Raw genomic sequence first — 26,073 nt, forward strand, 5'->3', positions numbered from 1 at the left:
GCCAAGTTCTGCAGTCAGGTTTTTCCCTGCAGGGCATTTCTCTCTGTTGTTACTGATATTACTGCTATTATCCAATGCACCCTCAGGGGTCTGCATGTCTTGCCATCTTTAGACAGATGATCTGTTTTGATGGTGGAGTTCCTGGCTGCTCTCCCAAGAGCAGCAACTGTAGAAATTCTGTAAACCTGAATCCATTCACAAAGCTTCATAAAACAAAGTCGGCAGAGGTTACAGATACGCGGAGGATCTGAAAGGCATCCAGAGCAAAGTCCTGCTGTTTGGCTGCTCCGCTGTGGCGGGTGATGCTCCTGCAGTTTAGATGCTGACACGGTGCTCACGATTTTGGTTACAGTGACAGTTTTTTCCCCTGGATGTGGTCTGGCAGGCTGCTAATTTTTCTTTCCAATACTTTTTTTTGGCGGTGTGAAATCTGAGAAGACTCAGTTTGGTACTAGCCGGTGAAGTGGATAATTAGCGTTCCCCCTTTGCCGGTAATCAGTGTGGCTGGGGAGGCTGGAGGCCGGGTGGGGAGGCTGGGCACACAAAGGCAGCAGAACCTGTAGAGCATCCTGTGAGTCTGGATCTTGTGCAGTCTTTTAAGAACACAGGAGTTGCGGGTACGAGGTTAATATGTTGCTGTTCTTTGTATTATTTCGGAATTTCTTGCTGCTACCGGTTCAGTTTGTTGGCGCTAGCCCTTCTTCACATGCAACGCTGTACGTACAATGCCGCTACGCAGAGCACTGCCCATTGCACCGAGGCGGGAGTCCAGGCACCCACCGCGAGGAGGCAGCCTCGGGGGTGTGCGGGGCTCGGGGTTCCTCTGCCACCCCCCGCCAGCACTGACCCCCGACTCCCCTGCGGGCAGGGGCAGGGGGGTGCCCAGGCATAACCGCACAGTTCCGCTCTGCTGCGGCTCATATCCCGGCACAGTGTGCCGGTGTCCCTGCACGCTGCGGGGACAGGGCTGGCCGCATGCCTGGGAGCTGCTGCCAGGGCTTAATGGGCATTTCACTGGGATCCGTCAGTGGAAGAGGGTCCCAGTTCGCCCTCGACAACAGGGCAGCAGTGGCATTGCCATCCTCCTGCTTTGCTTTCAGGCACCACCATGCCACAATGTCTCAAGATGCTTTTAAGTGCACCAAAAAGTTTGACATATCTCAGTGTATCTTTGAAGTACTGCAGCATGAGGATTTGACATGATACATTATGATAATCCATAGTATAGAGACATTAACACAGGGGTCTTTGACAAAATACATTGTAATGTCTCCGAAGGAGCCATTACAATTTATCTTGTCATTCTGGAGCATAGAGTGGTTGCAATGTTAAGATGGCTCTGCATAAATTCACATGTAGACTGTTTCATTTGATTTTTGGAATTCTTTCAAGTCGAATGGCACAGCCCAATTTGTAGCTTAACCCTTTGCTGTCCCCCTTCCCTGAGGACAGGTCCCCGGTTGCGTGTCAGCAGGCTGTGGGACGAGGAGCGGTGGTGCTGTGCCGCGGGCAGGGCCAAGGCTTACCTGAATAACGTCTAGGAAATGGGAATCTCCTACTGCATGCTCTCAGCATGGATTTTGACTTGTTTAACAGCAAATGCTCACCTTACTTTGACGCAGACGTGTAAGATACTTACTGCAGGCAGTGATGTTGGTCACTGGATTAGCAGAGAGGAAGGGGAATGCTTTCAGCCAGCAGGAAAAATGCTGCATGCTTAGGTGGTGTCTTTCTTGTCTCTCACCCGCATTTGTCCTGCATATGGCCAGCACCCCCACAGCTTCTCTTGCCGAAGCAAACACATGTGCTTCTGCCGCTCCGACCCCCCTGGTAAAAGGCAGCTTGCTTCTGCGTCAGCGGGTGGGTCTGAGACAAGTGCAGGGTTTTCCTCCCCTGGCAGCTGTGGCTTCTCCTGGCAAACCGTCCCCTTGTCCTCTGGGCCCAAACGTGGAGACCCACTGCAGCTTCCCTGTGAGCTGGGGTCCCTGCACGGGGTGGGAAGGGTCAGTGTGGGAAGCGTTACGTGTTGAGGCTGCTCCAGCTGTGCAAGTCTCAAACAAAATTATTAACAAAAAATCTGACAAGGTCTTAGCCTGCTTTGCTGGATCTTTAAGACCTGTACTAAAATTCCATCATCTCATCTTCCCATTATTAAAATTTCAGCAAAATATGAAGTTTTCATTAATCTCCTGCCGCAAATGTAGTACTCTGAACTGGCAGTTGATTCAGCTTTTAGGACTACATTAGCTGGGATATTAAAGAAAACGTGTCATTCTTCAGTATCTTCTGTAAGAAGCTAAATCAGTTTTCAAACATATTTATACCACTTTATCTAACAGCATCTGAATGATCGTTTAGGGCTGAGATGGTTTATTAGCAGCTGGCATAGAAATTACTCTGCGCAAAATTATATATCGCATTATAGTAATGTTTAAATTGGTGTTAATCCAACGTCATAAAATGTAAAAAAATCTTTAAAGCGTGTTACATTTTTTCAGTAATTGGCATTTTGGCTTAATGAGATGTTACCTTTTATAAAGCCAGTACCTGCAGTAGTAATGAGAATACTAATCAGTAAATAAAGCGTAGCTTCGTTGCTGCAGTGCTGAGATCAGAGCGCCCGAGGGGCTGGCAGTGCTGCAGCAAGGTGCCAGCGTCACGTCCCACCTGGGAGGTGCTGAAACAGGGGAGAGCCATGCTGGGGCATCCGTCGGGGGCAGCACCTGAAAATGCTGCCGAGGCTGGGGGCAGGCCCCCCCTTCTGCCCGGGGTGGCGGTCTGCGGGTGTCCTGGCGAGGGTCCCACTGGCTCAGCCCCGGGTGATACTGGCAGTCCAGGGTGTCTCGTGCCACCTGAGAACCTGCCGTGGGGACGCTGCACGGCTCTTCGTGTGGGACGCAAGTGTGCGTCGGGACGTCCTCCGTGAATGGGGGGTTTTGCCTGTGGCCGGAGGGTGAGGATTTCCTCCTCCCAGAGACGTGAACTTGAGCGTTTTGTTCTTTCTTAAAAGGCCGCCCGCAGCTGCAGCCTCGCAGCCATGCTCACGTGCCAGCTGAATCCTGTGCCATATTTTAAACCTCTCGTTCATTATTGTTGGCTTGTTTTGCAGGTTCAAGAGGAGAAGAGGTCTCGGAGGAGGACCCTCAGATCGATATAGCTACAGTTCAGGACATGCTCAGTAGCCACCATTACAAGTCCTTCAAAGTCAGCATGATCCATAGGCTTCGATTCACCACTGATGTTCAGTTAGGTAAATCAATCTGTACTATAACGCTTAGGAAAATGGAACAGTTCAAACCTTTGGCCATCTCTAATAGCTGACTGTCCATCTCAGACTGTTTTAAAGCAGTCATTATCATGTTGGTCCATTTTATCGTGGAGCACATCACTTGAAAGCGTTGCTAGCATTTCAGCAGTTAAAAAAAATTGCTTTCAGTTGAAAATACTTTGGTATTTTTATTATCCACAATCAGCTAGCACATGTTTCTTCTGAAAGAAGGCCATTATTTAATGACCTCATCTCTGGTTTTCAATCTAGACTCCCTAATGGAAAGCGTCTTGCCAACTGTTTTGTTATTTTTAAATGAGGATATGCAAAATTAGGAATGATTACATTTTTCCTTTTCTGAGACTGAAGGATTTTAACGACCAAGTGGAAATTTGAGGTGGAACAAAATAAAACTAGCATTCTCGAAAGGTTTTATATTGTCCTTATTAGCTTTCTGAATGCTTTTGAAAACCCGAAGGCCAAGGGATGACAGAATCTTGAATTATAAAAGCCCCATTACTGTTTTAAAATGATTGAATGGCTTTTTATCTTTGTGTTTAAATTGTGAAAATTTGATTAATGATGCATTGGTAGGTGACCTGTGACATTCTTGGAAATACCTTCCATAAAGAAATGATTCAGCAGTAAAATATTAAGTGCTGTGATGTTTACGGAATACGTTTATTCTGTAGAAATCAGTGGAATTGTTAAATTTAAACTGTACGAGTTCCTGTATTATTATTGTCACTGTAGTCTCTCGATTCTTCCATCCTCAAACACATGCAAGAGTCTGTTTCTCTCAAATTTGTACAGAAGAGGCTTTCTGAGTTTATTTTGAACTGTCTTGTTAAGGAAGGATTTATATGCTGGTGCTGAAGCAGGACATGTTTTCTGCTTTTGAGCAAACTATCTGGGTGTGATAGTTTGCTTCCAGTGAAGTTTGACTCACTGTATCTGGGAAGTGTCAGAAATGAGAGCTTGAAAAGGTCATGACAGATCACTAAAGATAAATGGTTAAGGGAGAATAGCTGTGAAATGAAACAAATGGCTTAACTTGTGTAGCAGTGAAGGAGCTGACCCTGTCCAGTAGTGTAAGGACCATAAAATTTCCCTTTTATAACAATCTGTGAACTTGTGTAGTTTTGATGGCAGTACACTGACAATGTGATTTTTATAATCTAATTATTTTTAAAAAAATCAGAGAAAACCCCAGTGGGATATTCAAAGTTTGGGCAAATGTACAGCATCAAAATCTTTAGGTAAAGTCAAAATAAGGGTATGTTGCTGGGGTTTTTCCTCAGTTTTTTAAGGTATTAAAAGAGCAGTGCTGATAAAATAAGCACTGAAGTGCTGTTTGGATTAGGGCTGCTGGGTGTTAATGTGTTCATCCTCTGCCAATGACAGACTGCTCCATACAGTCTGAAATGTAAAAAATGATGTCTAATTTTTTTTCATCGCTCATCAGTAACTGCGGTTTGGGAGCTATTCCGTGTCAGTTTAGCGATGGCCAGTTGCAAAGACTTTGCTCCGTAGCATTTTTACGCTATCAGTTTTATATAGCGGCCATAGCGAAGCGACAGTTTTTCTGGAGGATGCCAAGGATCCCCCATCGTTCCTGTGCTCCTTATTGACAGTATCGATGGTGTGCAGGAGCATATCGGCTGTCAGGGCAGCTTGCACTGGAAATAGCCGTGTGGTTTTAGGGGCAAGTGCCAGTTTCCCAGGCTCCACACGGAAGGATGTTTGCATGCGACAGGACCCAGAAGTGGTGGGGAAAACACTCAGCGCAGCTCGTCTCCACTCCCTGCAGCTCGCTCCGACGTTGCGAGACGTACACACGTCATCCAGTTTGAATAGGTTCTGTGCTGGGGTTTATTCCAGTTGCGCAGAGCAGGCAGCGATAGCGTGAGTTACTGTCTGTGAGTTACTGTCTGTGTACTGGTGCTTCTTGCAATGCTTTAGCTGTTTCGAGGCCTGATCATTGAATTTGAGGCAAGGTTTAGTGAAAATATTGGCGTAAGCTTGATCTTCTGTATGTTGTTCATAGTTCTTCTACAGTAAAAAGCAGTGCATAAATGGCCATGGGAGGAGTGACCACCTTTTGACTGATGGTTTTATTACGGTGGAAAGCTTTAGCCGTGGCAGTTTAAGGTCTGGGGGTTTTATGGTTTCACTTACATTGCAGCGTAATGCACATACAGTAGTACTCTCAACGTCTTTACGAAGGTTGTGTCATGTCGTGAAGGAATAAGATGCATTTGCTTTGTGTGGCATTAGCAAAACTAGAATAAGCATATTGTCTTGGAAAATTACTGCTGGCAAGGATTTCAGAAAGAGGGGGGCAGTTGCAGACCCCAACAAAGGAAGGAAGAACAGAGCAGTGTTACTGGACTAATACATTGATGACATGAATGAATTAAAAAAATAGTACAAGAAGCATTTTTACTTGGTTTTTGAGTATGACTAATTTGTGCTGCGATACAGGGACTGCAGAAGCCACATACATAATACTGTTTTGATTTTAGGTTTCAACACATACAGATGGTGAGAACAATAACACAAAAAAGACAACATTCTTTGTCAATGTGCTCTTTGGATGTGTGTGAGCTTAAGCCAGTGATGTCGAGATACAGAAATAATGGATGAAGTATACAGCAACAATTTGCAGATAAAAATAATAGAAGTTAAAGTGTATTTTACATGATAAAAAAAAGATGAAAGAGGAGGAAGTCTGTTACATCCGAGATGGTTACAAAATCCATGCTTGGTGAAGTAGCCTCTGCTGAAAAGATTGATGCAATGGGGAGTGACCTTGGCTTGGAGCAGGAGCTGGTGATGTATGTATGAGCATCTCTCTGCTAAATGGACCCAGATTTGTAGCACTAATATACATGGAAGCCCAGAACCAAACTCAGGATGGCAATAAATCAACAGCCACTTTGGGTGTCATTTCTGGTTTATATTCCACTATTGTTCTATCACTTTAATTCATGTCACTATCATCTGTTCATCTGGAACAGTTTTATATAATTTTCCAGTGGAGTTACCTGACAAATCCTATCAAATTAACAAGGTGCATTAACAATATTGACTGACTGTGAATTCTGAAGTTGCAGGACCATGCAGTGAAAATTCTTTAAGGGTATTTTCAGGGGTGACGCTCCTAGAGGAACGGATGGGGAACAACCCTCACACACAAAGAATTTGCACCTTTATTTTTAGAGCTTGCCCTGACTTTTTTTCAGTGAGAAAACAAGAACTGGTAACAGCAACTTCCCATATTTTCCTTAAACCATGGAAAATGCCATTTTGAATGATTAACCATTACAGTGAAGCAACAACACCAATTTAATACAATCTGTCCGAAATTAAATTACAAAACAAAATGGGCTCCAGATACAGTATCAGCCTGCTCCAATTACCTAGGTCTAGCAGTCCTTGTGTTAATTGGACTCTTGATACAGTGCTTAATTGAAATGTGATCTCTCTGATGTGACGTATGTTTAATGACAAAGCGCATTCCTGGATTCATAGAAGGGGGAGGGGGCTGGTGCCGTTGCCATAACCTGGTGTAATAGCAGGGGTTAAAAGGAGGGTGAGGTGGTGCTGGCGGAGGGGCTGCAGCACAGAGCACGCCGCAGTGTCTGCCCCTTGCTCTCCATCCCTTCATCTTAGAGCAGCACAAAATGCAAACGAACGTGGCTGGCCACTCCTGCAGCTGTGCCCGCACTGTAAGAAATGCTGAGTTGGTTTTGGAGGGCTTGGGAGAGCCATTACGTATGTGGCATCTTCTTGTATTTTGTCACATCTCTTAAAAGTTGTTATCATCAGCTCCTTTAGGTTTTATTGTGACTCAGACGAGCCGAGCACTGTGTGTTGGAAAGCATCATGTCCAAAACCCTCAAGAGGCAAAAGGTTCTCTCTGCTGGTTGTCCAGAGGTGCAAGAGTTAAATGATGTTTAAATACTTTTTTCCAGTATTGCTTCCTTTTGTTGCTTTCTCATGAGCTTCACCTGTAACTCACGAGTGAAGAAATGTAATTATTTTTTAAGGCTTCACATGACATGAAAAGCACACCGGGAAGTTCCTTCGGTCGTGCCAACAGCAACTAACAATGAGCATCTGCTCATCGGTGCGACATAGCGCAGCTTTTGCTTCGCAGTACTGCGATGCAGACTGCTGCCAACGACAGCGAGTGTCCCGGGAAGATAAACGTGGATGGCTGGAAGTGCCAGCGGGTGTCCCGTGGTGGCTGCAGCACGCGGGCAGCCCCGGCAGCGTCCCACCAAAGGGCTGCCTTGCGCGGCTGCAGGGGGATGCGGAGGCGCAGGGCATCTCCTCTGCGCCATGCCCGGCTCAGCCCGTGCAGCAGGACCGAGGCGCCAGCCGTCTGGGGAAGCCCGTGCTGGGAAGCAGGGCCCGGTGCCCATGCCAGGAGCTACACAAATCCTCAGCTTGCTTTCAAAGCAGCCTAATTAGAGCTGGCTTTAAAATGCCAGCAGTGTGAAAACGCACAGGATCTCTGGGACTGGATGTCTTTGTTTATGAGTATCTGGGTAACACAAAGAGCGTTTCTGTGATGCTGCGAATGGGTGTTGTCCTCTCATGTGGAGGTTATAGTGTATGTGCTGTATAGGAGACAGAACAGGGATGGTGCATGATAGTGTCTGTTATGTATAGTACTGGTGATGGAAAAATTAGCGGTATATTTTATAAATCGTTCCACTTCTGTAGCTACCGCTTCCAGAAACACTCTGTATGTGTTGAGAAGAATATTTTCTGTGGTACTTCTTTCTTGCTGGCATGCTTATGCAGGAGAATAAAATGCAGATTATCAATGTGGCTTGATAACCATTTGCTTTTGGTTTCAAAAGCTCCTGTGCTTTCAAAAAGCCCAAAAGGGCAATATACTTTCATCCCATTTAAGATTTATAAAGTGTGTCAAACGGCTGATATGAAATCGCTTAAACAGATCACTATTGTGGCTCTCTATTCTTTCTCATCTCAGGTATTTCTGGAGACAAGGTAGAGATAGACCCTGTTACTAATCAGAAGGCCAGCACTAAGTTTTGGATTAAGCAGAAACCCATTTCAATCGATTCTGAACTCCTCTGTGCCTGTGACCTTGTGGAAGAAAAAAGCCCAAGTGAGTAGTCCTTTTTATTTATGTTCTCTCTTCTCTCCCTCCCTGTATGTGCTACATGTCCAAAGAATTATTGCTACCATGTCCTTTTCTTTCTATAGGTGTATTTTATTCATTATAGGATGTTTTTAATCTGACTTGATTCTATTCTAGAGAACACGACATAAACAGATACACATTTTATGAGTGTCCCCTTTAATGCTGCTTACAGCTAATGGCATCATTAAGAGTGTTTCTTGCCCACTATCAGTAGCTGCTGCCAGTGTCATACCAAGGAAACGCTGCCTTTGCCCAGCTGGTCCCTGGCCCCATAGCACGGTCATCAAATAGGTGTTTCAATGTAATCAGAATTTTTTTGAGCTTCTTAATATCCAGGCTGGTTTTAAACAATTTCTCAGATGCAGTTGAGGATCTCGGCCATGCAGTAAGTATCAGTGCAGTCTCAATTTGCTTCAGCCGTGGCTGAAGCGGGGCTCGGAAATCGGGGTGTCAGGGGGGCGGTGGGGGTGCCTGGCCGGCAGCGACGGCCAGGCTCACAGGGGGTCGGGCTGGGCACCCTGGCTCAGCCGGTCATCGGCAAGAGGCCAGTTTGCGCTGTGTTTACAGCATGACTTCAGAAGCCAAGTGCTTTTGTTGTTGTATCAGTGGAGTAATGAGAGCCTCTGTCTGTAAAATTTGGTCAAAAAAGCAGAAGATAGGCCCTGCAGGAGTCGGGCAATGTCTCCCGGTAGTGCCAAAATGTAACTATCTACTATCAAACAGTAACTGCGGTCCAAAAGCTCAGATGGATTTTATTACACTTGTGCTTTTGCAGGGTAGGGATGCTAAGTATTAAGTACTTATCTGCAAGGTGACAGAGAGGGAGAATTATGTGATACATATTTACAGAGGTAATGATCTGTTGAATTCTCTTGGAAGAGTAAATTTATGGCTGCCACAGATTTTATCAGCAATTATTGAACTATATCCTTCTCCCCTTCATTACCCCTTCCTAATTCCATGTTCTCAGTTCACTCCTTGTCTTCCTTTTCTGTCCCTCCAGCAAGATTTCGTGGTCCTTGGGAAGGCATGATCCCAAGGAGGGACTTCCCTAATGACCAGGCAGTCGGACATGTGCAGCGCTTGTCTTTATAGTTCAAGGTGCAGTTTTGTGCTTGTAAATACATTAACACGGTGACGTTTGTAGCCATGTTTTGTTTCAAATGCGAACACTTGTGGTGATAAAACTGTGCCCACAAAATGTATCTGAAAAGCCAGCCCTGAAACCCGAGGTGTCCAGCTCACATTCCCGTCAGTGTGACAGTCCGAGACCTTCGAGCTGTCCCAGAACAGCTCCCAAGCTGCGTCCTGCCAGGGATGGGGCTCTTCAGCCCCAGGGGCAGCACCTGCCGCTGTAGGAAATTATGTTTGTACCCAAATTGTGCCAACCCCAGGAGAAATACGGGACAATGTCAGCCCCCAGAGGGAGTCCCAGCAGCAGAAGGGCAGTACCTTCATGTGGAGGCTGTGGAAGGAAGAGTCACGGTCACTTGGGAGAGGACGCTGACAGGTTATGACAAAGGCAACCTTTATGATACTCGGGGGGTTTATTTACTCATTTCTGCATGGCTGTTATAAACTTTTCCTATTAAATAAGTGGTCAGCATAGTTCCAAAAGGAGAAAATACTTCCTCTTGAAATCTGCTGACCTCTTCCCAATTCACTAAAGATGTTCCAAGAGTCATTATTATAGGCCAGTAGAAGAGACTTTTAGTGTGACATCTCAGAATGATACATTTTGGGGAACTTTTAACAGCAGATCAGTATCTCTTGAATTTTAAATGGAAAAAAAGTTATTCTAGTAGCATAAAGGAATGAAACTCACTGTATTTCACAAGTTTTGTCTGTGATTTTTATCAGCGTAGTGATATATGTTTGTAGCAGAGTTTACATCAAAAATTATTCCCAGATCTTCTTGAATGAATTATTGCAAAGAAAGAGAGGCTGGGTAAAGATAAGGTCTTTGAGTTCCGCAATATATTTTGTTTTCATGTTTTTATCTCTTGTAACACAAACGTGCTCCATCTCATCTTTCAGAAGTGTTCTGCACATGTAACGGTGCTCGTGCAGTTACACTGGGTGAAGGCACAGTGTATCTTATTGAGCTGCCTGCCTTCCCTGGGCCTTGGCCGTCGGGGTTATGATAAAGCTGAGTGCCGCTTTGCTAGACTGACTTCTTGTACTTCTGAGGAGAGGTGAAGGGTTTGCGGGAGCCTCCAAACAGCCCTTACTAAAAAGTAAGGGCAAGGGATGTCGGGAGTGGAGTCTGGTCGCTGTGATGGGTATAGCAGCAGGTTTCTGCAACAATTGTTCCTCTGAACATGGTAATTAACACAGCTTAATATTCAGTTAGCTCATCCTTTCTGCTGATTAAAGAGGTTTCAGAGCTTTTGCTGGTACTTTTCCACAGAAATATAAAACCAGAAATTGTGTATCAATGTAGTGGAGAGCCTTGTGTTTATTTTCCCTTAGTTTTCTCTGAAAAGACAGGTTCATGCAGCGAAGCTTTAGTGGCACTTGTGTGAGTGCTAAAGGACTCAACAGCTTCAGAGATGATGTGTTGTGAATATTTATGGATAGACTCGAGTCGTTCTGGGTGGGGCTGGAGGGCTGAAGCTTTCCTGTGCTGTGAGTTCGCAAGAACTTAGAGCCGCGCTCGGTGAAAACAGAAAATGAAAATAGAAAGCTCTGGCGTCTGATCTGCCATTAGCATGGGGACTGTAGGCAGGGATGGCTGGTGATTCTTGCTTGCCCTTGCAGTAGGCCTGGGTCAGCATTTGAATTTTTATTTGTAAATTAAATCAGACTCCCTGAATTTAGACAGAGGGAAGAGGTAATGGCCCTGCTGGCTTGATCAGATGCCATTAGAACCTGAAAACGCTGTGTATGAACGGCTTGTTCAAATCAGGTTCGGTCTGATTATCACGAGAGATTCTGAATGTTCTGAATCTCAAAAGGAAGCATCCTATCATTGAGAAATAAGATTTAAGCCTTAATAAAGTAGTTGTCATTTTTATAGCTGAAAAGAGCTTTGTATCTCAATTAAGTGTACATAATATAAAGTCTTAAGGAAGCAACATAATACGTTTAATACAATTATATCCCTTTGCAATAGTGTAATTTAAAGGAAATCTGATTCTGTTAATGTCTCTTACATTACTTGGACAAAGGAGAAACTTCAGTGTCACCAACTGCCGCCTTTTTACAAAGTGCACTGTGGACCAAGTGCGGCTGTGACGGATGCGCTGTTGGCCGTCCCTTCCGACGGCTGGGGCGCCCAGGCTGCCACGGCATCTGCACGGTGGGAGGACTGCGCCGCACTGAGGCGTGGAGGGGTGGGCAGCCCTCGGGGCAGCCCTTTAGTGGCACCGAGGCTAATCAGCTGGGCAGACTTGCACTTGTCGAAATATGGGGGATCCATCCATCTGTATTACACGATAGCTTCAGAAGTCAGGTTTATTTGGTAATTTGCGTGAAAGGCTGAAGAAACATTCTCTATGAGCCTTTTTCTGCTTTTGTTGTTTTGTTTTAAGAAAGCAGATACCTCTTGGTCACTAGGTCAGAATATCCTTAATATCAAGGTAGCCTAAACAAAGGTGTTCAGTAGGTCACAGAGTACATCAGTAACTTCGGTTTGTAATTTAATTGCCTGCTTTGCACCCTGCAGCTTAAGATTTCCTTTAAATTCTTATTCCATTGTTGCACTGGGGCTTAACAGAGTGTTAACCTGGTAATAGGCACAGGGCCTCCCCATTATATGTCTCGCTATCGAGCGGTTCTGCATGACTAGTTAAAAAAGATGGCAAGAAGATTAATGAAAGCCGCCTAGTACAGAAGGGGGGTAGGTACCTTTGCGAGACTTCTAGCGAGGAGATATTAGAGCTGAACCAGAGCTTGGCTTTTTCTTTATCCTGTGACCTTTGAACCTGCCTTACTGTCGAGAGCTGCCAGCGGAGCCGACGGTTTGATTGATGTTGCTACACGAGTCAGTCTTTCCCATTGAATTCCGCATCTGCACGAAAATAGCTTTTCTAGCAGTATTCATACTGGCTGTAAGTGATAGCCAAAGTGATGCCTGAAATGCTTTTATGTAGTTTTCATTTAAAGCTAAAGGTATGTGATGTTTTAATTCAGTATCCAGTTCCTCCAGATTATGCACGTTGGGTAATACTAATTTAATGAATTCATTATTGGGTTGCAAGAAGACTAAAAACATACAGAAAGCCTTGGGAAGGCATGGATTCCTGCTGCTCGGGGAGCTTAAATAGAGACGTTGCACGTTTGCTCAGAGCCCTGCAGTGGAGCCAGAGCAGAGAGGCAACAATTATCCATGTGCTCTGCAAATGGTGCACAAAATATTGTGTGGTGGTTCCTAATTTTCCTGCTCCCGCTGTGAATAACGCAGGGTGTGAAATAATGGAAGGAAGTCCGCACTTGGTAGGAGACTTATCACCGATTCTGATAGAAAGGTGAAAAATAGGTTCAGCAGAGAAAATGTTCCCAAACTTCAGGCTTGGAGTGAAAGAAATCTCAGAGTGGTGTACCAGAAAGAAATGAGTCCAAATGCGTGTGGACATGCTGTTTGCCGAGCGGTGAAATGCCTCAGAGGGAGGCAGTGAAGGCGCAGATGGTGCCTGGGTTTGCTGCGTTCTCCATCCTCTGCAGCAGGCTGGGGGCTGTGCCTGGGCTGGGGGGGCCAGCCCAAGCCCTGGAAAATGGCCGGCGGTGTCGGCCACCTCGCCGGCAGCCGAGCAGCGTGGGCAGCCGTGGGGGGATGCGCCCGGCTGGGGAAGGGGTCTGGCAGCACGGGGAGCCGTGCCAAGCCACCTGCGTGGCCAGGTTCAGTGGCCGCTTGGCTGCTGGAGACCCTCCTGCCGGCTGCCCCACAGACGTGGCAGCGGGTTATTAAATCCGTCCCCACCGAGCAGCCTTTTCATAAAAGTACTCTGGAGCACAATCAGGAGCGTGCATTGCCTCATCCTTTTAACAAATATGTTTTGTAGCCCTATTAAAAGGGGTCTTCATCTATCCTGTCAAAGCTATTCTGCTGGGGTTTTTTAGTTTAATTACACTATCCAATTAAAACTCCTTGCTGCATTTTGATTCGCTTCTCCTTGGGCTTGAGTGGATATGACATTTACAAGGCTCGCCTTTCAAGCAGACAATGGCGTGATTGATGAGGTGCAGACGCAATGAAGGAGGCGATTGCCATGTGGAAACACTGCTTAGTGCATTTTGATTTATTTATCATCTTTTTTCCCAAACAAGGTTGCTGGTGAAGAGGTTTTGGGCAACCCCGAGTTCAACCTCAATTTTCACCATTCTTGCAAAAATCTTTATTAGTTTTCTGCCTTTGATAATAATTCGAAGAAGAAACAAAAGGCTTTGGGGGGGAAAAAAAAATCCAGATGTGGGAATAGTTACCACAATTTGACATAAAAGTGGATGTGTGCAGCACTTTAATTGCAACTCTGCTTTCAGGACATCTGGAAACAAGACATCCACTAACAGCGATGTTTTATAATAAGCCTACAGTAGAATATAAAGACCTGAGATGTAGGAAAAGTGTTCATGAAATATGCTGCTCCCTGAGAGAATGGGGCAAGCCAGCAGGACTACTGTTATTTTTTGTCTTAACATTCATGTAATTTGTTCCCACTTAAGCAGTGCCTCGGCTGGAGGGAGATCCGTCACAGGTGCGTGGCATGCAGTCCGAGCTCGTCGGTGGTGCCGCTGGTAGCACTGGCATCAGGATTTCATCCATAACTTTGACTGCCATCACCACCTCTGAAGAAGACATCGCCTCTAAAATCTTTACCTCCCGGAGGAGTTTCATGTGCATGAAATGGGCTTAGCCCTGCTTTTACACTCAGGACAACATTCGTGTTCAGTGTGTGTCCCTGACGACTCAGTACTGTACCTCTGCCAACCCGGCTGCGGCGCAGCATCTAGGCATCCCCCTAGAAGAAAACTTCTGAGTTTACTTGTTATTAGAGGTTGTCAGGATGGGTGTTTTAATGGGAATGCAACCCTTGTGGTTTTGTAGGGCCTTCAGGCCCTGCTCCAGGGTCACAGCATCATTTCTGAGGATTTTGAACCACAGAGTCTCTCCCCAACACGCTTAGGTTAAATATAGCAGTGGCTGGTGAGCAGGGGTGACCCCATTTCATGCCGTGTTTTAACTAAAGTTGCCTTTCTATGGAAACATTGCTGGTGTGTACTGTATTTTCATCATTCCTTCCCTTTTTACTAGTACATTTCTAATTCTTTGTAATTCTTGCTGAGTCTGTGAGAAGAGATTTTAGGGTTTGATCCTGGATGTACTCACAATTTCTGAAGTGGTGAAAATCTCTGATGATGTCAAATGATGCCCATAAGCGTTTTGCTCTTCAGAGAGGTCTTTCTCTAGCTATTTATTCCACTAATAACTCTTAATTGTTGACTTCTGCCTTATGGCCCTGTAATGACAAAGCAATCATCAAGGTATATTGAAAAATTAACATAAATTTGCATTTCCCAGTGTTTGTTTTCTGTTTTGTCCAATTCATGAATATTCTTCTCATCCTCCATCTAATTGGTGATTTAATTCAGCGCATACTGTTTTAAAGAGTGGCATTAGTGAAGGAGGGTTTTGGTACAGTCTGAGTGGGGGGATAGGAGAGGAAGAAGAAAAACTATTTCTAGTCTTGGCAGATTCTGAAAAAAATTGTCTTTTCTTGTGCAAATTCACATCCTTCCAATGTTTTCCGAGCAAAAAGTCTATTTCTAGACTCTGATACAAAGAGTTCATTACTTAGATTAAAAAGGGAAATTTTTTCCACCTGTACCATGTGAAGCGTGGTGAACGGCAAAGTTTGTATTTTCCCAAGACTGTAACTTGCAGAAATTAGCAGAAGATGTACCAATGACCGCATAAGCACATTTTAGTTAGTGATTCTGGAAGCTGCAGTTCAGCCGTGTTTCTCACCTGCTGCGTAAAGGCAGCAGCACTGAGGAGCTGGGGGTGAGGCACTGGGCAGGGGCTGCAGGGCAGGGGCTGCAGGGCACAGATTGCAGGGGCTGCAGGGGCGCAGGACAGGGGTGCAGGGCGCAGATTGCAGGGGCGCAGGGCAGGGGCTGAAGGGGCACAGATCCACCCAGGCTGCGAGAGGGAGAGGAGGGATGGGAGCAGCAGGTCTGCACCTGGCTGTGCTGCTGGACTCACAGGGGTTAGCGCTGTGCCAAAACGAGCCTCTTCCCTCATCTTTTGGCAGTAGAGTAATGTTGAAAATTAGGAGATATGCCAAACAATTGAATTTAAGACATCGTGTGGAATGAGTAAATGAGCCGCCCTCAGTGAATTTGCAGTGAATTAGCATCTTGCCCTTCCGCCTTAGTCTGCTGTAGGCTTTTCTCCAGGTGTAACCACACAGGAACCTATTAGTGTTTCAGGGTTGGAAAAGATTTATCAGCATTCAGAGCTGAGGCCAAAGGGCACCTGCAGTAGGATGTCGCTTTCGTGCTGTTGCAGCAAGGTGAGCCCCGGCGCGGGCTGGGAGGCACGGCAGGAGCAAGGCTGGCACAGGGCATCGGTGCGAAACCAACACGTTTGCCGAGCTAGCCTCGTGGGGTGTACCTACATCGTGACGAAAGCCTGTGATAATGGATGGGTTTCTGTCATTTCATTTGCCTTCCATAAATGTTTTAACAGATAAACATAGTTGGGAGTAACGTGTATTTTCCGTTGCACAGCTGATTAATTCTGCTTGCAAAATATTGAAGTTTCCCCTGTTCTGTTCACCCTTGCCACCCGCTGCAGTGGCTGACATTAAATACACTGCTGCGTGCTCTCAGAGCGGGGCGGTGACAGACAGCACTGACATTTGCTGGAGTTGAACACTTGTGTTTCAGACCCGCAAGCTAAAGGACACCAAACCGTTGTTTGTGTAGGAGTCAGGGTAACGTAGCCGTTGGTGCAATATCTGCATTTCTTTTAATTCTGCCGTCACGTGCGGTAGAAGCCACCTGAGCTGCTGCTGTTTGTTACCAGATATTCTTATATGGAAATATAAAACCATTGAAGTTCCTATTGATTTCTGAATTGTCAAGGGTGCTGCTCTATTGGAAAGAGGTACATCACATATTTAAGCACTCTTGGAAATGGAAATCAATCTCACAATTCATAAATTCCATCTGGCTAGAATAGTAGCAGAGCAAAGTGCCAGTTACGATTTCAATGAACTAATATTTCATGCTGTAAATAGTATAATGTGGGCTCGGAGCACATAAACATAATGCTGTAATGGGGCTTTCTAAAGAAAAGTCGTCTTGGCTTCTTTCCACTAAATCACCTGTCAGGGCGGAGGGCTGGGTTCCGTGGCCTGCACGGCAGGTTGTGCACAACCGGGCATGCACCGCTGCTTTGGGCTCGGCATTGGATTTTGCAGCAGCATCGCGTCCTCTGCGGCTCCCGTGAGCCCATGCAGGAGCGTGGCTCTGCGGCTCAGCCTGTGCCTCGCCAGAAAGGCAGGGACCGGCACAGCCTCCGCATCAGTGGGACCCAGAGCACGGGGCTGCCCTGGGCTGTGCCGCAGTGGCTAGGCTGTGCCGTGGGGCTGCCCGGTGTTCTGTGCCATGGGGCTGCCCAGCATGCTGTGCCACGGGGCTGTGCGGTGCTGACGTGGCACCAGCGCGGCGCTGGGCTCCCTGGGGGCAGCAGGGCGAGCTCTGCCTGCTGCTGCATGGCACCTCAGTGTCGTTAGCGGCATCTGTTGCTCTAATTGTCATTGAAAGAGCTGACTCCTTACAATCCCAAAGTAAGGGCTCGAAATAAAGTTCTGCGTTCTGCTTCTGTCAGCTGTATAAATACTTTTGCCGGAAAGGAGTAGTAAATCACGGGTTTAAAAGAAAAATGGGGGTGATAGGGAAGGTTTCTTCATCAGGGATGATGGAAGCTGTGATCTCGCTTAATTTTCACATTAATATTTTGTTCTGCGATTCTGTGTCCTGCCTCTGCCAAGTGATGCGTGGCAGGGCAGCAGAGCTGGAGAGGAGCACGCCAGCAGCATGCCGGGTCTCTCCACTCACTGCACCCTGCGCAGGCTGTGCCGTTGCACACCCAGCGTCGGCTCCGCTGTGCAAGCGATGAACACCTGAAGAGGTTTTGTGTCTGCACCGTTGCCCTCACATAGTGGGTCAATGTCTGCTTTGGGTCCTGGCACTGCGGCCGGGGTAGTGTGCCCGTCCCGCTGCCCAGGGAAGGGCGCATGGGCAGCGGACAGAGAACCGAGTGGGCAGAGAAGAGCCATGAGGTGCGAGGCCATTCCATCGGGAGTGAGGGGCTTGGCTTCTAGCACTGTAAGAGCCCCCCAGCCTTCCCCACCGGCTGAGCCGCTGCTGGGGCTGCAGGCTCCAGAGCTGCCGGCATGGCAAGCTCGGTGTGGGGAGGGCGGGTGGAACAGGTGTGGGATGGAAGGTCTAAACCTGGTGAAGTGAGTGAAGTGGTGAAGGATCCACACCAAGAACCACCCGATGGACTTCCAAGACCTAAAACAACCAACCTCGTTGGAATCCTCCAGACTGCGTTCTGTGCCACTTAATTTATTTTTAGTAATTAGTTTCTCTAACTGGGTGTAATATTAAATGTCCAAGAGAAACTGTGGTAGCTGATGGGGCGCGGTGTTGTGTTCTGTCCCCAGGAATGGTGCACGGGCACTTCTGGAATTGTGAAGATGCAGGATTCAGTCCCAGGCAGAGCCAGGCATGCATGTATTAACATACTGATGAGCTTGCAGCTAGGAATTCCCGCATTTTTAGTACCACTGAGGCATCGTTTGTCAAATGATTTAAAGGGGTTTTTTTTATTATTGTTAGCCAGTTTTTCAATATAGAATTTATATTCCAGATTAGTGCATCATAATGGTGTTTAATTAACATGCCACAGTAAAATACTGGCATCTCAAATTTTCTGGCCACTGATCTGAGCATATATCAGTCACTTTTTGGAAATCTGGAGAACTAGATAATGTAAATAAGATTTCAAATTAGCTTTCCTCCAGGAAAGACCTGAATTTGCAGTAATGTGGCTGCTACTTTATGGATTACTAACTTTGACCTTTGAACTGAGTAAATGATGAGAAAACTGATGGAAAAGTATATCATATAGGATATGCTTAATTTTAATTCTGAAGCCATGAACATCCATACAAGTGAAGGGTATTTTGCTTTCCTACATGTACGTACAGCTCCTTAGGTTAAAGCTGTCCCTCCCGTCCCTCCTGCAGTGCTTTTGAAGGTCAGGGGCTCCCGTGCCATTCTCTGGAGGCAGCCACGGAGGCTGGCAGGGCTGTCAGCACCTCCTGTCCATGGAAGCACTTAAAACCTCCATTTGGGACTGAGCAGCAGTGAAGCCTGCCAGCAAAGCACTACGTAGATAGAAATTACAGTTGTACTTCAATTTTGATTGTCCTGCTTGTAGGAAGTGAGATTCCTGGGTTTCAGAATCTGTTCCATAGCTTCGGTGGCACATCCGTGCGTATTTTACTTTGCCGTGAGCAACGGGGTAGGTTTGGGTGATGTTTTGGGGAGCGGTTGTTGCAGCGATGATTCTGGGGTTAATTGGCCTTTTATTTTAAATATAACACTTATCTTCTGCATGTGATGATTACACAGTGAATAGTTACATAAAGCAGTCCTAATGTGGTAGTTTAACTGAAATATAGTCTTGGGCTGAACGGGAGCTAACTAGCCATTTGATAGATTTTTGCATTTCCTGCAGTGGGGATGTGATGGAAAAACGAACTTTATTGAATAGAGTTCAGCTGCTCCTGTAAGCCACCACTTGCCTTAAATTGAAATGACATGAGAAGCCTGTCAGCGTTTCATTACTTCCTTCTGTTGTGCTGATGGTATGCTAAGATCACCATCTGTGTTTTTCTTCTGTCAGGCACACAGGCTCTGCTGAAACTTTACAGAAATATTCTGAACAGTTTTTTGTCTTCTCCTTACAGGTCATGCAATATTTAAACTTACATATCTAAGCAATCATGACTATAAACACCTTTACTTTGAATCAGATGCTGCTACTGTCAATGAAATTGTACTGAAGGTGAGTATTAAATTTTAACGTGACCCAAAATCCTGGGTGTTTTACCACTTGTTAGACATGAAAGTGTTCAAGAGGCTCTGGAAATACATGAAGGTGCAGTGTCTGAGGATGCTAAGGTGCATTTAACTTACCCGGCTGGTTGCTGGGGCCTGTTATTTTATTCATTTTTCAGCCAGCCATCCAACAGACTGCCTATCTCTGTATCACGTTTCCTTTTACACTTGTTTCTAGTTAATGGAGACACCAGTTTGCAGAGCAATTTTAAAGGAAACTACTAAATTTAATTGTGTCCAGATAGTTTCCACCTCCAGACAAGTGAGGGTCTGCAAGCCCCGAGCACGGTGGAGGTGCGGGGCTGCGAGGACACAGGTGCCATGCAGGGTTGGGGCCCTGCCCCAGGACCCACACCCGGCAAAGCACCACAGTGCTGCCGGCGTTGCTGTGTGGCTGCCGGCACGGGGCCCGGTCCAGGACGCCTGGTCAGGGCACCCGGCTTGTGTGAGCAGCAAGCCAGGAAGGCCAGGGGCTGAGGGAGCGGCCGTGCCCGCTCGGCGAGGGGCTGGCACGGAGCTTGGCAGGTGGGCAGCAGAGCAAAGGTGCCGGCACCGGTGTGGCGCGGCTCTGCGAGCCAGAGTTCAGGTTGTTCAGGTGCCAGGAAGGTGGCAGTGAAGCCGCGCACTGGCGCGGGGTCCAAGGCCATGGGCTGACGCCGCGTTCCCGGCTCCTGCCCAGCCCGAGCAGGAGCAGCATTGCTGCCAGGACGGCGCTTCTCCCGCCTTTCACGCATCCTTTCCAAACGCAGCTGTTGGTACAAAGCAAAAGGTTCTTTTTCTCACCGAGATCCCTTATCAGACTGTTTGCTTTTCTCGTGGTTCCGCCCATCCACATCTTGGCTTGCCTTCTGAAACAAATTTTTCTAACACTCTTGGAAGATTAAACTTAATTTTCCGCAAGCTAATATTTCCTCGCAATTCAGAATTTTAAAAGCAGTAATTTTGGCAAGCCATCTGTTATGTTTGCTTTTATTTTCTGTGTAGAGTTTAGTGGATTGCTAAGTAACTGACAAATGATAATTTTTATTAATAACAAAGTAGGTGAATTTATTTTGGGGGGTTTCAACTTACTTCGTGAACTCTTAGGCCAATTCTTTTGTTCCTACTTTATCTTAACTAAGCTATTGCAGTCCATAGCACCGGACACATCTGAGACTGGTTGTAAAAGAAGGCTAAAAAGTAAAGGTTTGCTATGAATAATATGAATATTCAAGAGAGAAATATTATTGAAAAGTACTTTTTTTTCTTAAGTTGCAGATTGTTTGTATGGAACACTTTCTGGTTTCATGCATAAGTTACCAGTTTGTTTTCAATTCCATCAGCACTAGGAGACGCAGAGAACTCAGACTTTTCAAATTAGGCTTTTTACATGATCAAGTGAGAAGGACCAAGGCTTTATTGACCATGAAAATTCCCTATATTTTTATGCCTTAAGCTGTAATATGCAATGAAAGTGAAACACTCTACAGTGCATAAAATTGTGCAAGTTTTAAGCCACAGCATATTAACCAGCTAATGGCAGACCAAAGGGCATTTTTATCTTTTTGATTCTTGCATTAACCTTCCATTAAAATTATCTATGTGATTATCACAAAGCACTGGAGATAATAAATTTAGGGAATAGCAAGCTTGTTAAATATCATTTTAAAATGCTTTCATCAAGTAAAATGTGCCAAAACACAGGGAAACCGTGAGATCGGCTGAGTATGCAAACATTGTAATGAAAGAATTATTTTTGTTGAAGCTGCTAAAGTCTTTTATTGAAGCCCGTTGCTATGTTAGACCAGCACCGTGGGTCCTCACAACTTGCTGTGTTCACCCAGAGGTTTGGGTGACAAGGGTGGGATGAGGGGAGAGGGATGCTGGGAGCCGGCAGCCACCAGGAGGATGAGCCAGAACGTGGCCCCATGCAGAGCAGGGCTCTCCGGGGGCTCTGGGCTGCCTCTGCCAGGACCAGTTTCGCTGGCGCCCCATTGGGTTGGGGGGAGCGAGTATCTCTGCCCTCCCTGGGCTGTGCCACTGGAGCACCAATGCGATTAAACAGTTTCATGTCTTGCAGGTTAACTATATTCTAGAGTCGCGAGCAAGCACAGCCAGAGCAGATTATTTTGCTCAGAAACAAAGAAAACTGAGCAGGAGAACAAGCTTTAGCTTCCAGAAGGAGAAGAAATCGGGACAGCAGTAACGCCTAGCCTCGAGGAGAGCCTGTCTGCCGAATTCGGAGGAGGAGACGCTCCCCACCGCCCGAGACAGGTGGGAGCCAGGACTGTGGTGCTCCTGCTGCCAACAGGCAGGAGCAGCCGGGGAAGAAATCTGAATTATCCCGTCTCTCAACGGTTGGAAGATTAGCCCTCGTCGGTGATGGGAAGTCTCCCCTGTGACAAAAATAAAGAGCCATATCAGCCGGAAAGAAGACTGTTACGCTTCAGGTTCCTTTGATTAGAAATAAGAGAATGACGTAGACTGGCATCATTTAATTACTGTATTATGTACAATCACAAGAAGAGATGTGATTACATATTATTTCACAGCCTGGTTAAAATAAATTATATACATCTGTAATACACCCACGTACACACAGGTATTGCTTGTGACATGATCAAATTTCTAAAAACAAAATGTAGGACAAATGTATCCATTTTTACTATTAATAAACAGATGTAATCTTTTTCAAGGTCCATATGATGCACAGTTCTTTTGGGGGGAGGCTGTAGTCCCAGATGGTTTCACTTCTGTTGCTGAAGTGCAGGAGGCAACCGTGAGCCAGGGAACAGCAGCCATTGCAGGGGAGCTGATTTGTGAAGAAACACTGAGACAGTCAAGTCTGTTGTGGTTTGTTTTGTTCAAAAATATTTTTATTTAACTGTGCTTTTCAGCTTTGCATTCGTTTTATTGGAAGTTACTTGCTGTAGTCAGCCCGGTGTTTTGAAAACCCAGGCAGCATCTCTGGGCTGAAAGGTGAGCATCCTCCGGCCCGCGGCCGCCCGTGGGGTCTGCTCTTCCTCTCAGAGACAGCTTGCACCTGAGGACTGAGAAATGCCTTCACTTTTTCTTAATATTAGTCTTTTAAAATAAAAATTAAGACCTACTTTGTACTGAGATTTGTAACTCTTTTGGCCTTGTCCCTCCTTGGTACATCAGGGGACACATGAATGGGATTACTGGGAACCAGAGCTGCATTTTTGGTTCAGTTCACCAGAGGTGTCTTTCATAAATCTCTCCCAGTCGCTGAAGCTGGAGCTCTCAGCGCCACTGCTGTGGATTTTGTATCAAGGAACTGCCGCCGGTTCCGAGTGGCATTTGACTACAGCCGGGGCCGCAGGGCGGGTGCAGCGCTGCAGGTCCCACGGGCAGAGCGGGCTCCCTCCGGCCCCCAGCCTCGCTGCCGCAGCCTGGCCTGCAGCACCGTGCCTGGCTTTTGTATAGAGAAAACTCTGAGCCTTAACACATAGTTTAGGAACAAACACGAAGGCAGAGAGGTCTGTGTGTCACTTACCTGTTGGGTTGAAGTTCTCGGGTTTTAAAGGTTTAGCCCTCCCGAAGCCAGTGTTGGTGCTGCCTCGGGAGGGGAGCCCTGCCCGCGACGTGGAGGCCGGTCTTCACTGTAGTGTCTTCCATGATAACTGCAAAATGAGAGAATATTTTATAGTATGATATTAAATTTTTTTAATATTTTATATGTGCAAATGCAGCACAGATGCAATGGGGAAAGACCTTCAAATAATGCAATGTAAATGACTCCTTTAACCAACTTTGTGAACTATTTAACATTAAAGTTGTTCTGTGAATGTTCTTTTGCCACCTAGTTTCAATTCTTTTTAACTGAACTAAGAAATTGCCTACGTTGGTATCAGAAACTAGAGAAGTCTTCTACTTGTTTGCAGGGCCATAATGCTGTTGCCACCCACTTACATTTATTTACTGTAAGTAGGTATTCAGTATGTGCAGTATTTTGCTTTCAGTAAAGCCTAAAGATTCACATAATAAAAAAAATCTCTGCTGCTGTCTAAACTGTGGTAACGTTTGTAGGTGCATAGTAGCTTGCCCGGACCGTGTGCATTTACATCATCTCATAAATCACCCTCCACTTGCTTTATTTTTAGCGCCGTCCCCCCGGCACTGGGGCGCGCGGCGCAGCTGCCGGAGTGCAGGCAGGGCGGCAGGCACGGGGCACTGCGGCTGCAGGGTGCTCCCGGCACTTGCTGGGGAGTGGGCGAGTTGCGGAGCCCGCAGCGAGTTTATTTGCTCCGTTCACAGTTAAGAAGCGAATTTACTTTGAAAGATCAGAACCCCATTGAATACGCGATGTGGAGGAAACCTTCCTTAAATTCTGGAAACGTCCAGCTTTTTCAGTAGATGAACAGCCTCTCCCTCAGAACAGACATTGCTACTATTTAGTGTTTGCTGAAAGAGTTAAATCAGAGCTCATGGTCGCAATCTGTGCGCAGCTGAACACAAATCCATCACGGGCTGGTCTTTCCCCGGTAGTTGTAGATTTAATTGATTCAGATGGGCATTCAACTGGGTCAGAAAAGCAAGCTGTTCCTTCCATGCCTTGTTACTGGGCTTCAGCAGAGGAGGGTGGCTGCCGGCTCACGTAACGAGGATGACTTCCCGCTGACACGCACCGGTAGCTGTCGGAGGCATCGGAGGTTTTCTGAATTTTCTCTTACTTCTGCTGCTGGAGGGGGACCTGGCTTGCACGTGCACCTGAGGTTTTGCGGTCAGTTGCACCTCACGGAGCAGAGCCTGCGCTTGCAAAAAATCAGGGGCACAGACCCAGGGAGAGGCGAGGGGCACCACACAGCAAACAGGCGGGGACGTGTCCCCGCACAGGCCCAAGGACCCCAGGGGGCTCATCCCTGTGGGCGCATCTCAGCCCAGGCACCCGCAGCAGCTCGTGCTGCTCGTGGCCAGGCGCTGCCCGTCTTGCCTGGCTTTGCACAAAAAATATGCTGCTGGGAGGATCCCAAATCCACGAGGAGAGATGAGTGACCTTTGTGGTGAGCCCCCGAGGTCATTCGCTGTGCTCCGAGGGCGACAGCATTTGCTGGGAGGTTGTGAAAGGATAAAATAGCTGGTGCGTGGCTCTGCCTGCTCGGGGTGGGCGGTGGGGATGGCCAAGGCTGCTGCAGCCGCAGCAAGCGCTGCCGGCGGAGACCAGCCCTCGCTGCCTCCTTGGTTTGTCGAAGTATTGGGAAACAAAAGAGCAACCTTTTAGCAGAGGACACCCAGGCATGTGCTGGCACCCAAGGCGAGAGCCCTGAGGCTCTGGCCTGACCGGAGCTCGCCCCGGGCTCAGCAGGGCTTTGCCATGGACTCCCATGGGAGCAAGTCAAGCCAAAGGCTCCTCTGGGTTTAGGTTGGCAGGAGCCAGGTGCATCCCCGGGGGCTTTTGCAACCGCCCCTCAGGCTGCACCCGCCCTGCACCGGGACGAGCAGGCAAAAACCATCGCACAGCCCTGGGTGCAGCCCTGAGATTAATGGGGGGAGTTATTTATGGAGACATGTTTGTAATGGGCCCATGAATTTCATGGAAATGCGCTGCTGTGGTGGCGTGTGGTATTGGGTGCTGCTGCTGCTAAAATTAATGCCCCTTAAATCACATCCCAGTGCAGCCTCACCGGTGCAGCTCTGGGACAAGGACAGAGATGAGGACAGAGATGTGTGGGCACAATGGGCACAAAGGGCGGCAGGGCCAGCGGGAGGGTGCCCCGCACCCTGGCCGGGCGCTGCTCCTCGGCACGGCTGCAGTGCCTGCGGCAGGGGGGCCGGGGCCGGCACGGGCAGCTGAGGCGTCGGGAGGGCTGGCCCTGTGCACAGCCCTGTGCTGCCGCTGCCATGGCATGAAGGGTTAAGCACTGTCATGTTTTATTCTCCCCACACACCTCTGCTTAAATGCAAAAAAAAGAGAAGAAAAAAAGGGTCTCAACAGGGTGTTGTTCGCTCTCAAAACCCTAAGCATGATTTGTGAACTCTCACAGCCTTGGTAATCTCATCAGAGTAATGGGATTATATTTCAAATCACCATGGCCTGTTCATTACACATTTAAACTCCTTTGACAGAGGAAAAGTTAAATAAAATGTGTGCGTCAGCCCTGGTTGACTTTCCCAGTTCTCTTTCTTGATTAGACAAACAGATGCTGAGCTCCAAAATGAAAAAATAATGTGCTCATTTATTCATTTTTCTGACAAGTCACAATAGATTTTTAACTACAAATGAGCCCCCTCCCCAGGTGGGGGGCGCGGGGGCATCACGCATCATGCCGTAATGGGCCCCGCGCCGGCGGCTGGGGCTGAACCAGGGCACAAGTGGTCACTTCCATGGGCCGGGGTCACCAGGCCCCCTGGCCGAGGTGTCCCTCGGGGGGGTGACGGGCAGCACCTGCGTTCCTGCCGCGAGCGCAGCCACCAGCAGCAGCGTGGGCCTGGCTGAGGCAGCCCCACACGAAGAGCCCCGGCCATGGGCGCCCACTGAGGCTTC

The 26,073-nt window shown here is 47.1% G+C and overlaps 1 protein-coding gene across 3 annotated transcripts in view; it reads left to right on the top strand.

Annotated features, from left to right (window-relative positions):
• Positions 1 to 23,381, top strand: part of MAPKAP1 (MAPK associated protein 1) — a 107,325-nt gene extending 83,944 nt beyond the window's left edge. For 2 of the 3 annotated variants that reach the window (XM_056351213.1, XM_056351214.1), the window contains 4 exons: positions 3,110 to 3,250; positions 8,277 to 8,414; positions 19,439 to 19,536; positions 21,649 to 22,259. In XM_056351213.1, coding sequence (XP_056207188.1) covers positions 3,110 to 3,250; positions 8,277 to 8,414; positions 19,439 to 19,536; positions 21,649 to 21,774 — 503 coding nt within the window. In that variant the 3' untranslated portion in view covers positions 21,775 to 22,259. Of the gene's footprint in view, positions 1 to 3,109; positions 3,251 to 8,276; positions 8,415 to 19,438; positions 19,537 to 21,648 lie in introns of all 3 variants that reach the window. The other variant, XM_056351215.1, reaches the window with a different exon arrangement.
• The last annotated feature ends 2,692 nt before the right edge of the window (positions 23,382 to 26,073 follow it).

The sequence above is a fragment of the Falco biarmicus genome, chromosome 9 (assembly GCF_023638135.1).
Source record: "Falco biarmicus isolate bFalBia1 chromosome 9, bFalBia1.pri, whole genome shotgun sequence".
Lineage (NCBI taxonomy): Eukaryota > Metazoa > Chordata > Aves > Falconiformes > Falconidae > Falco > Falco biarmicus.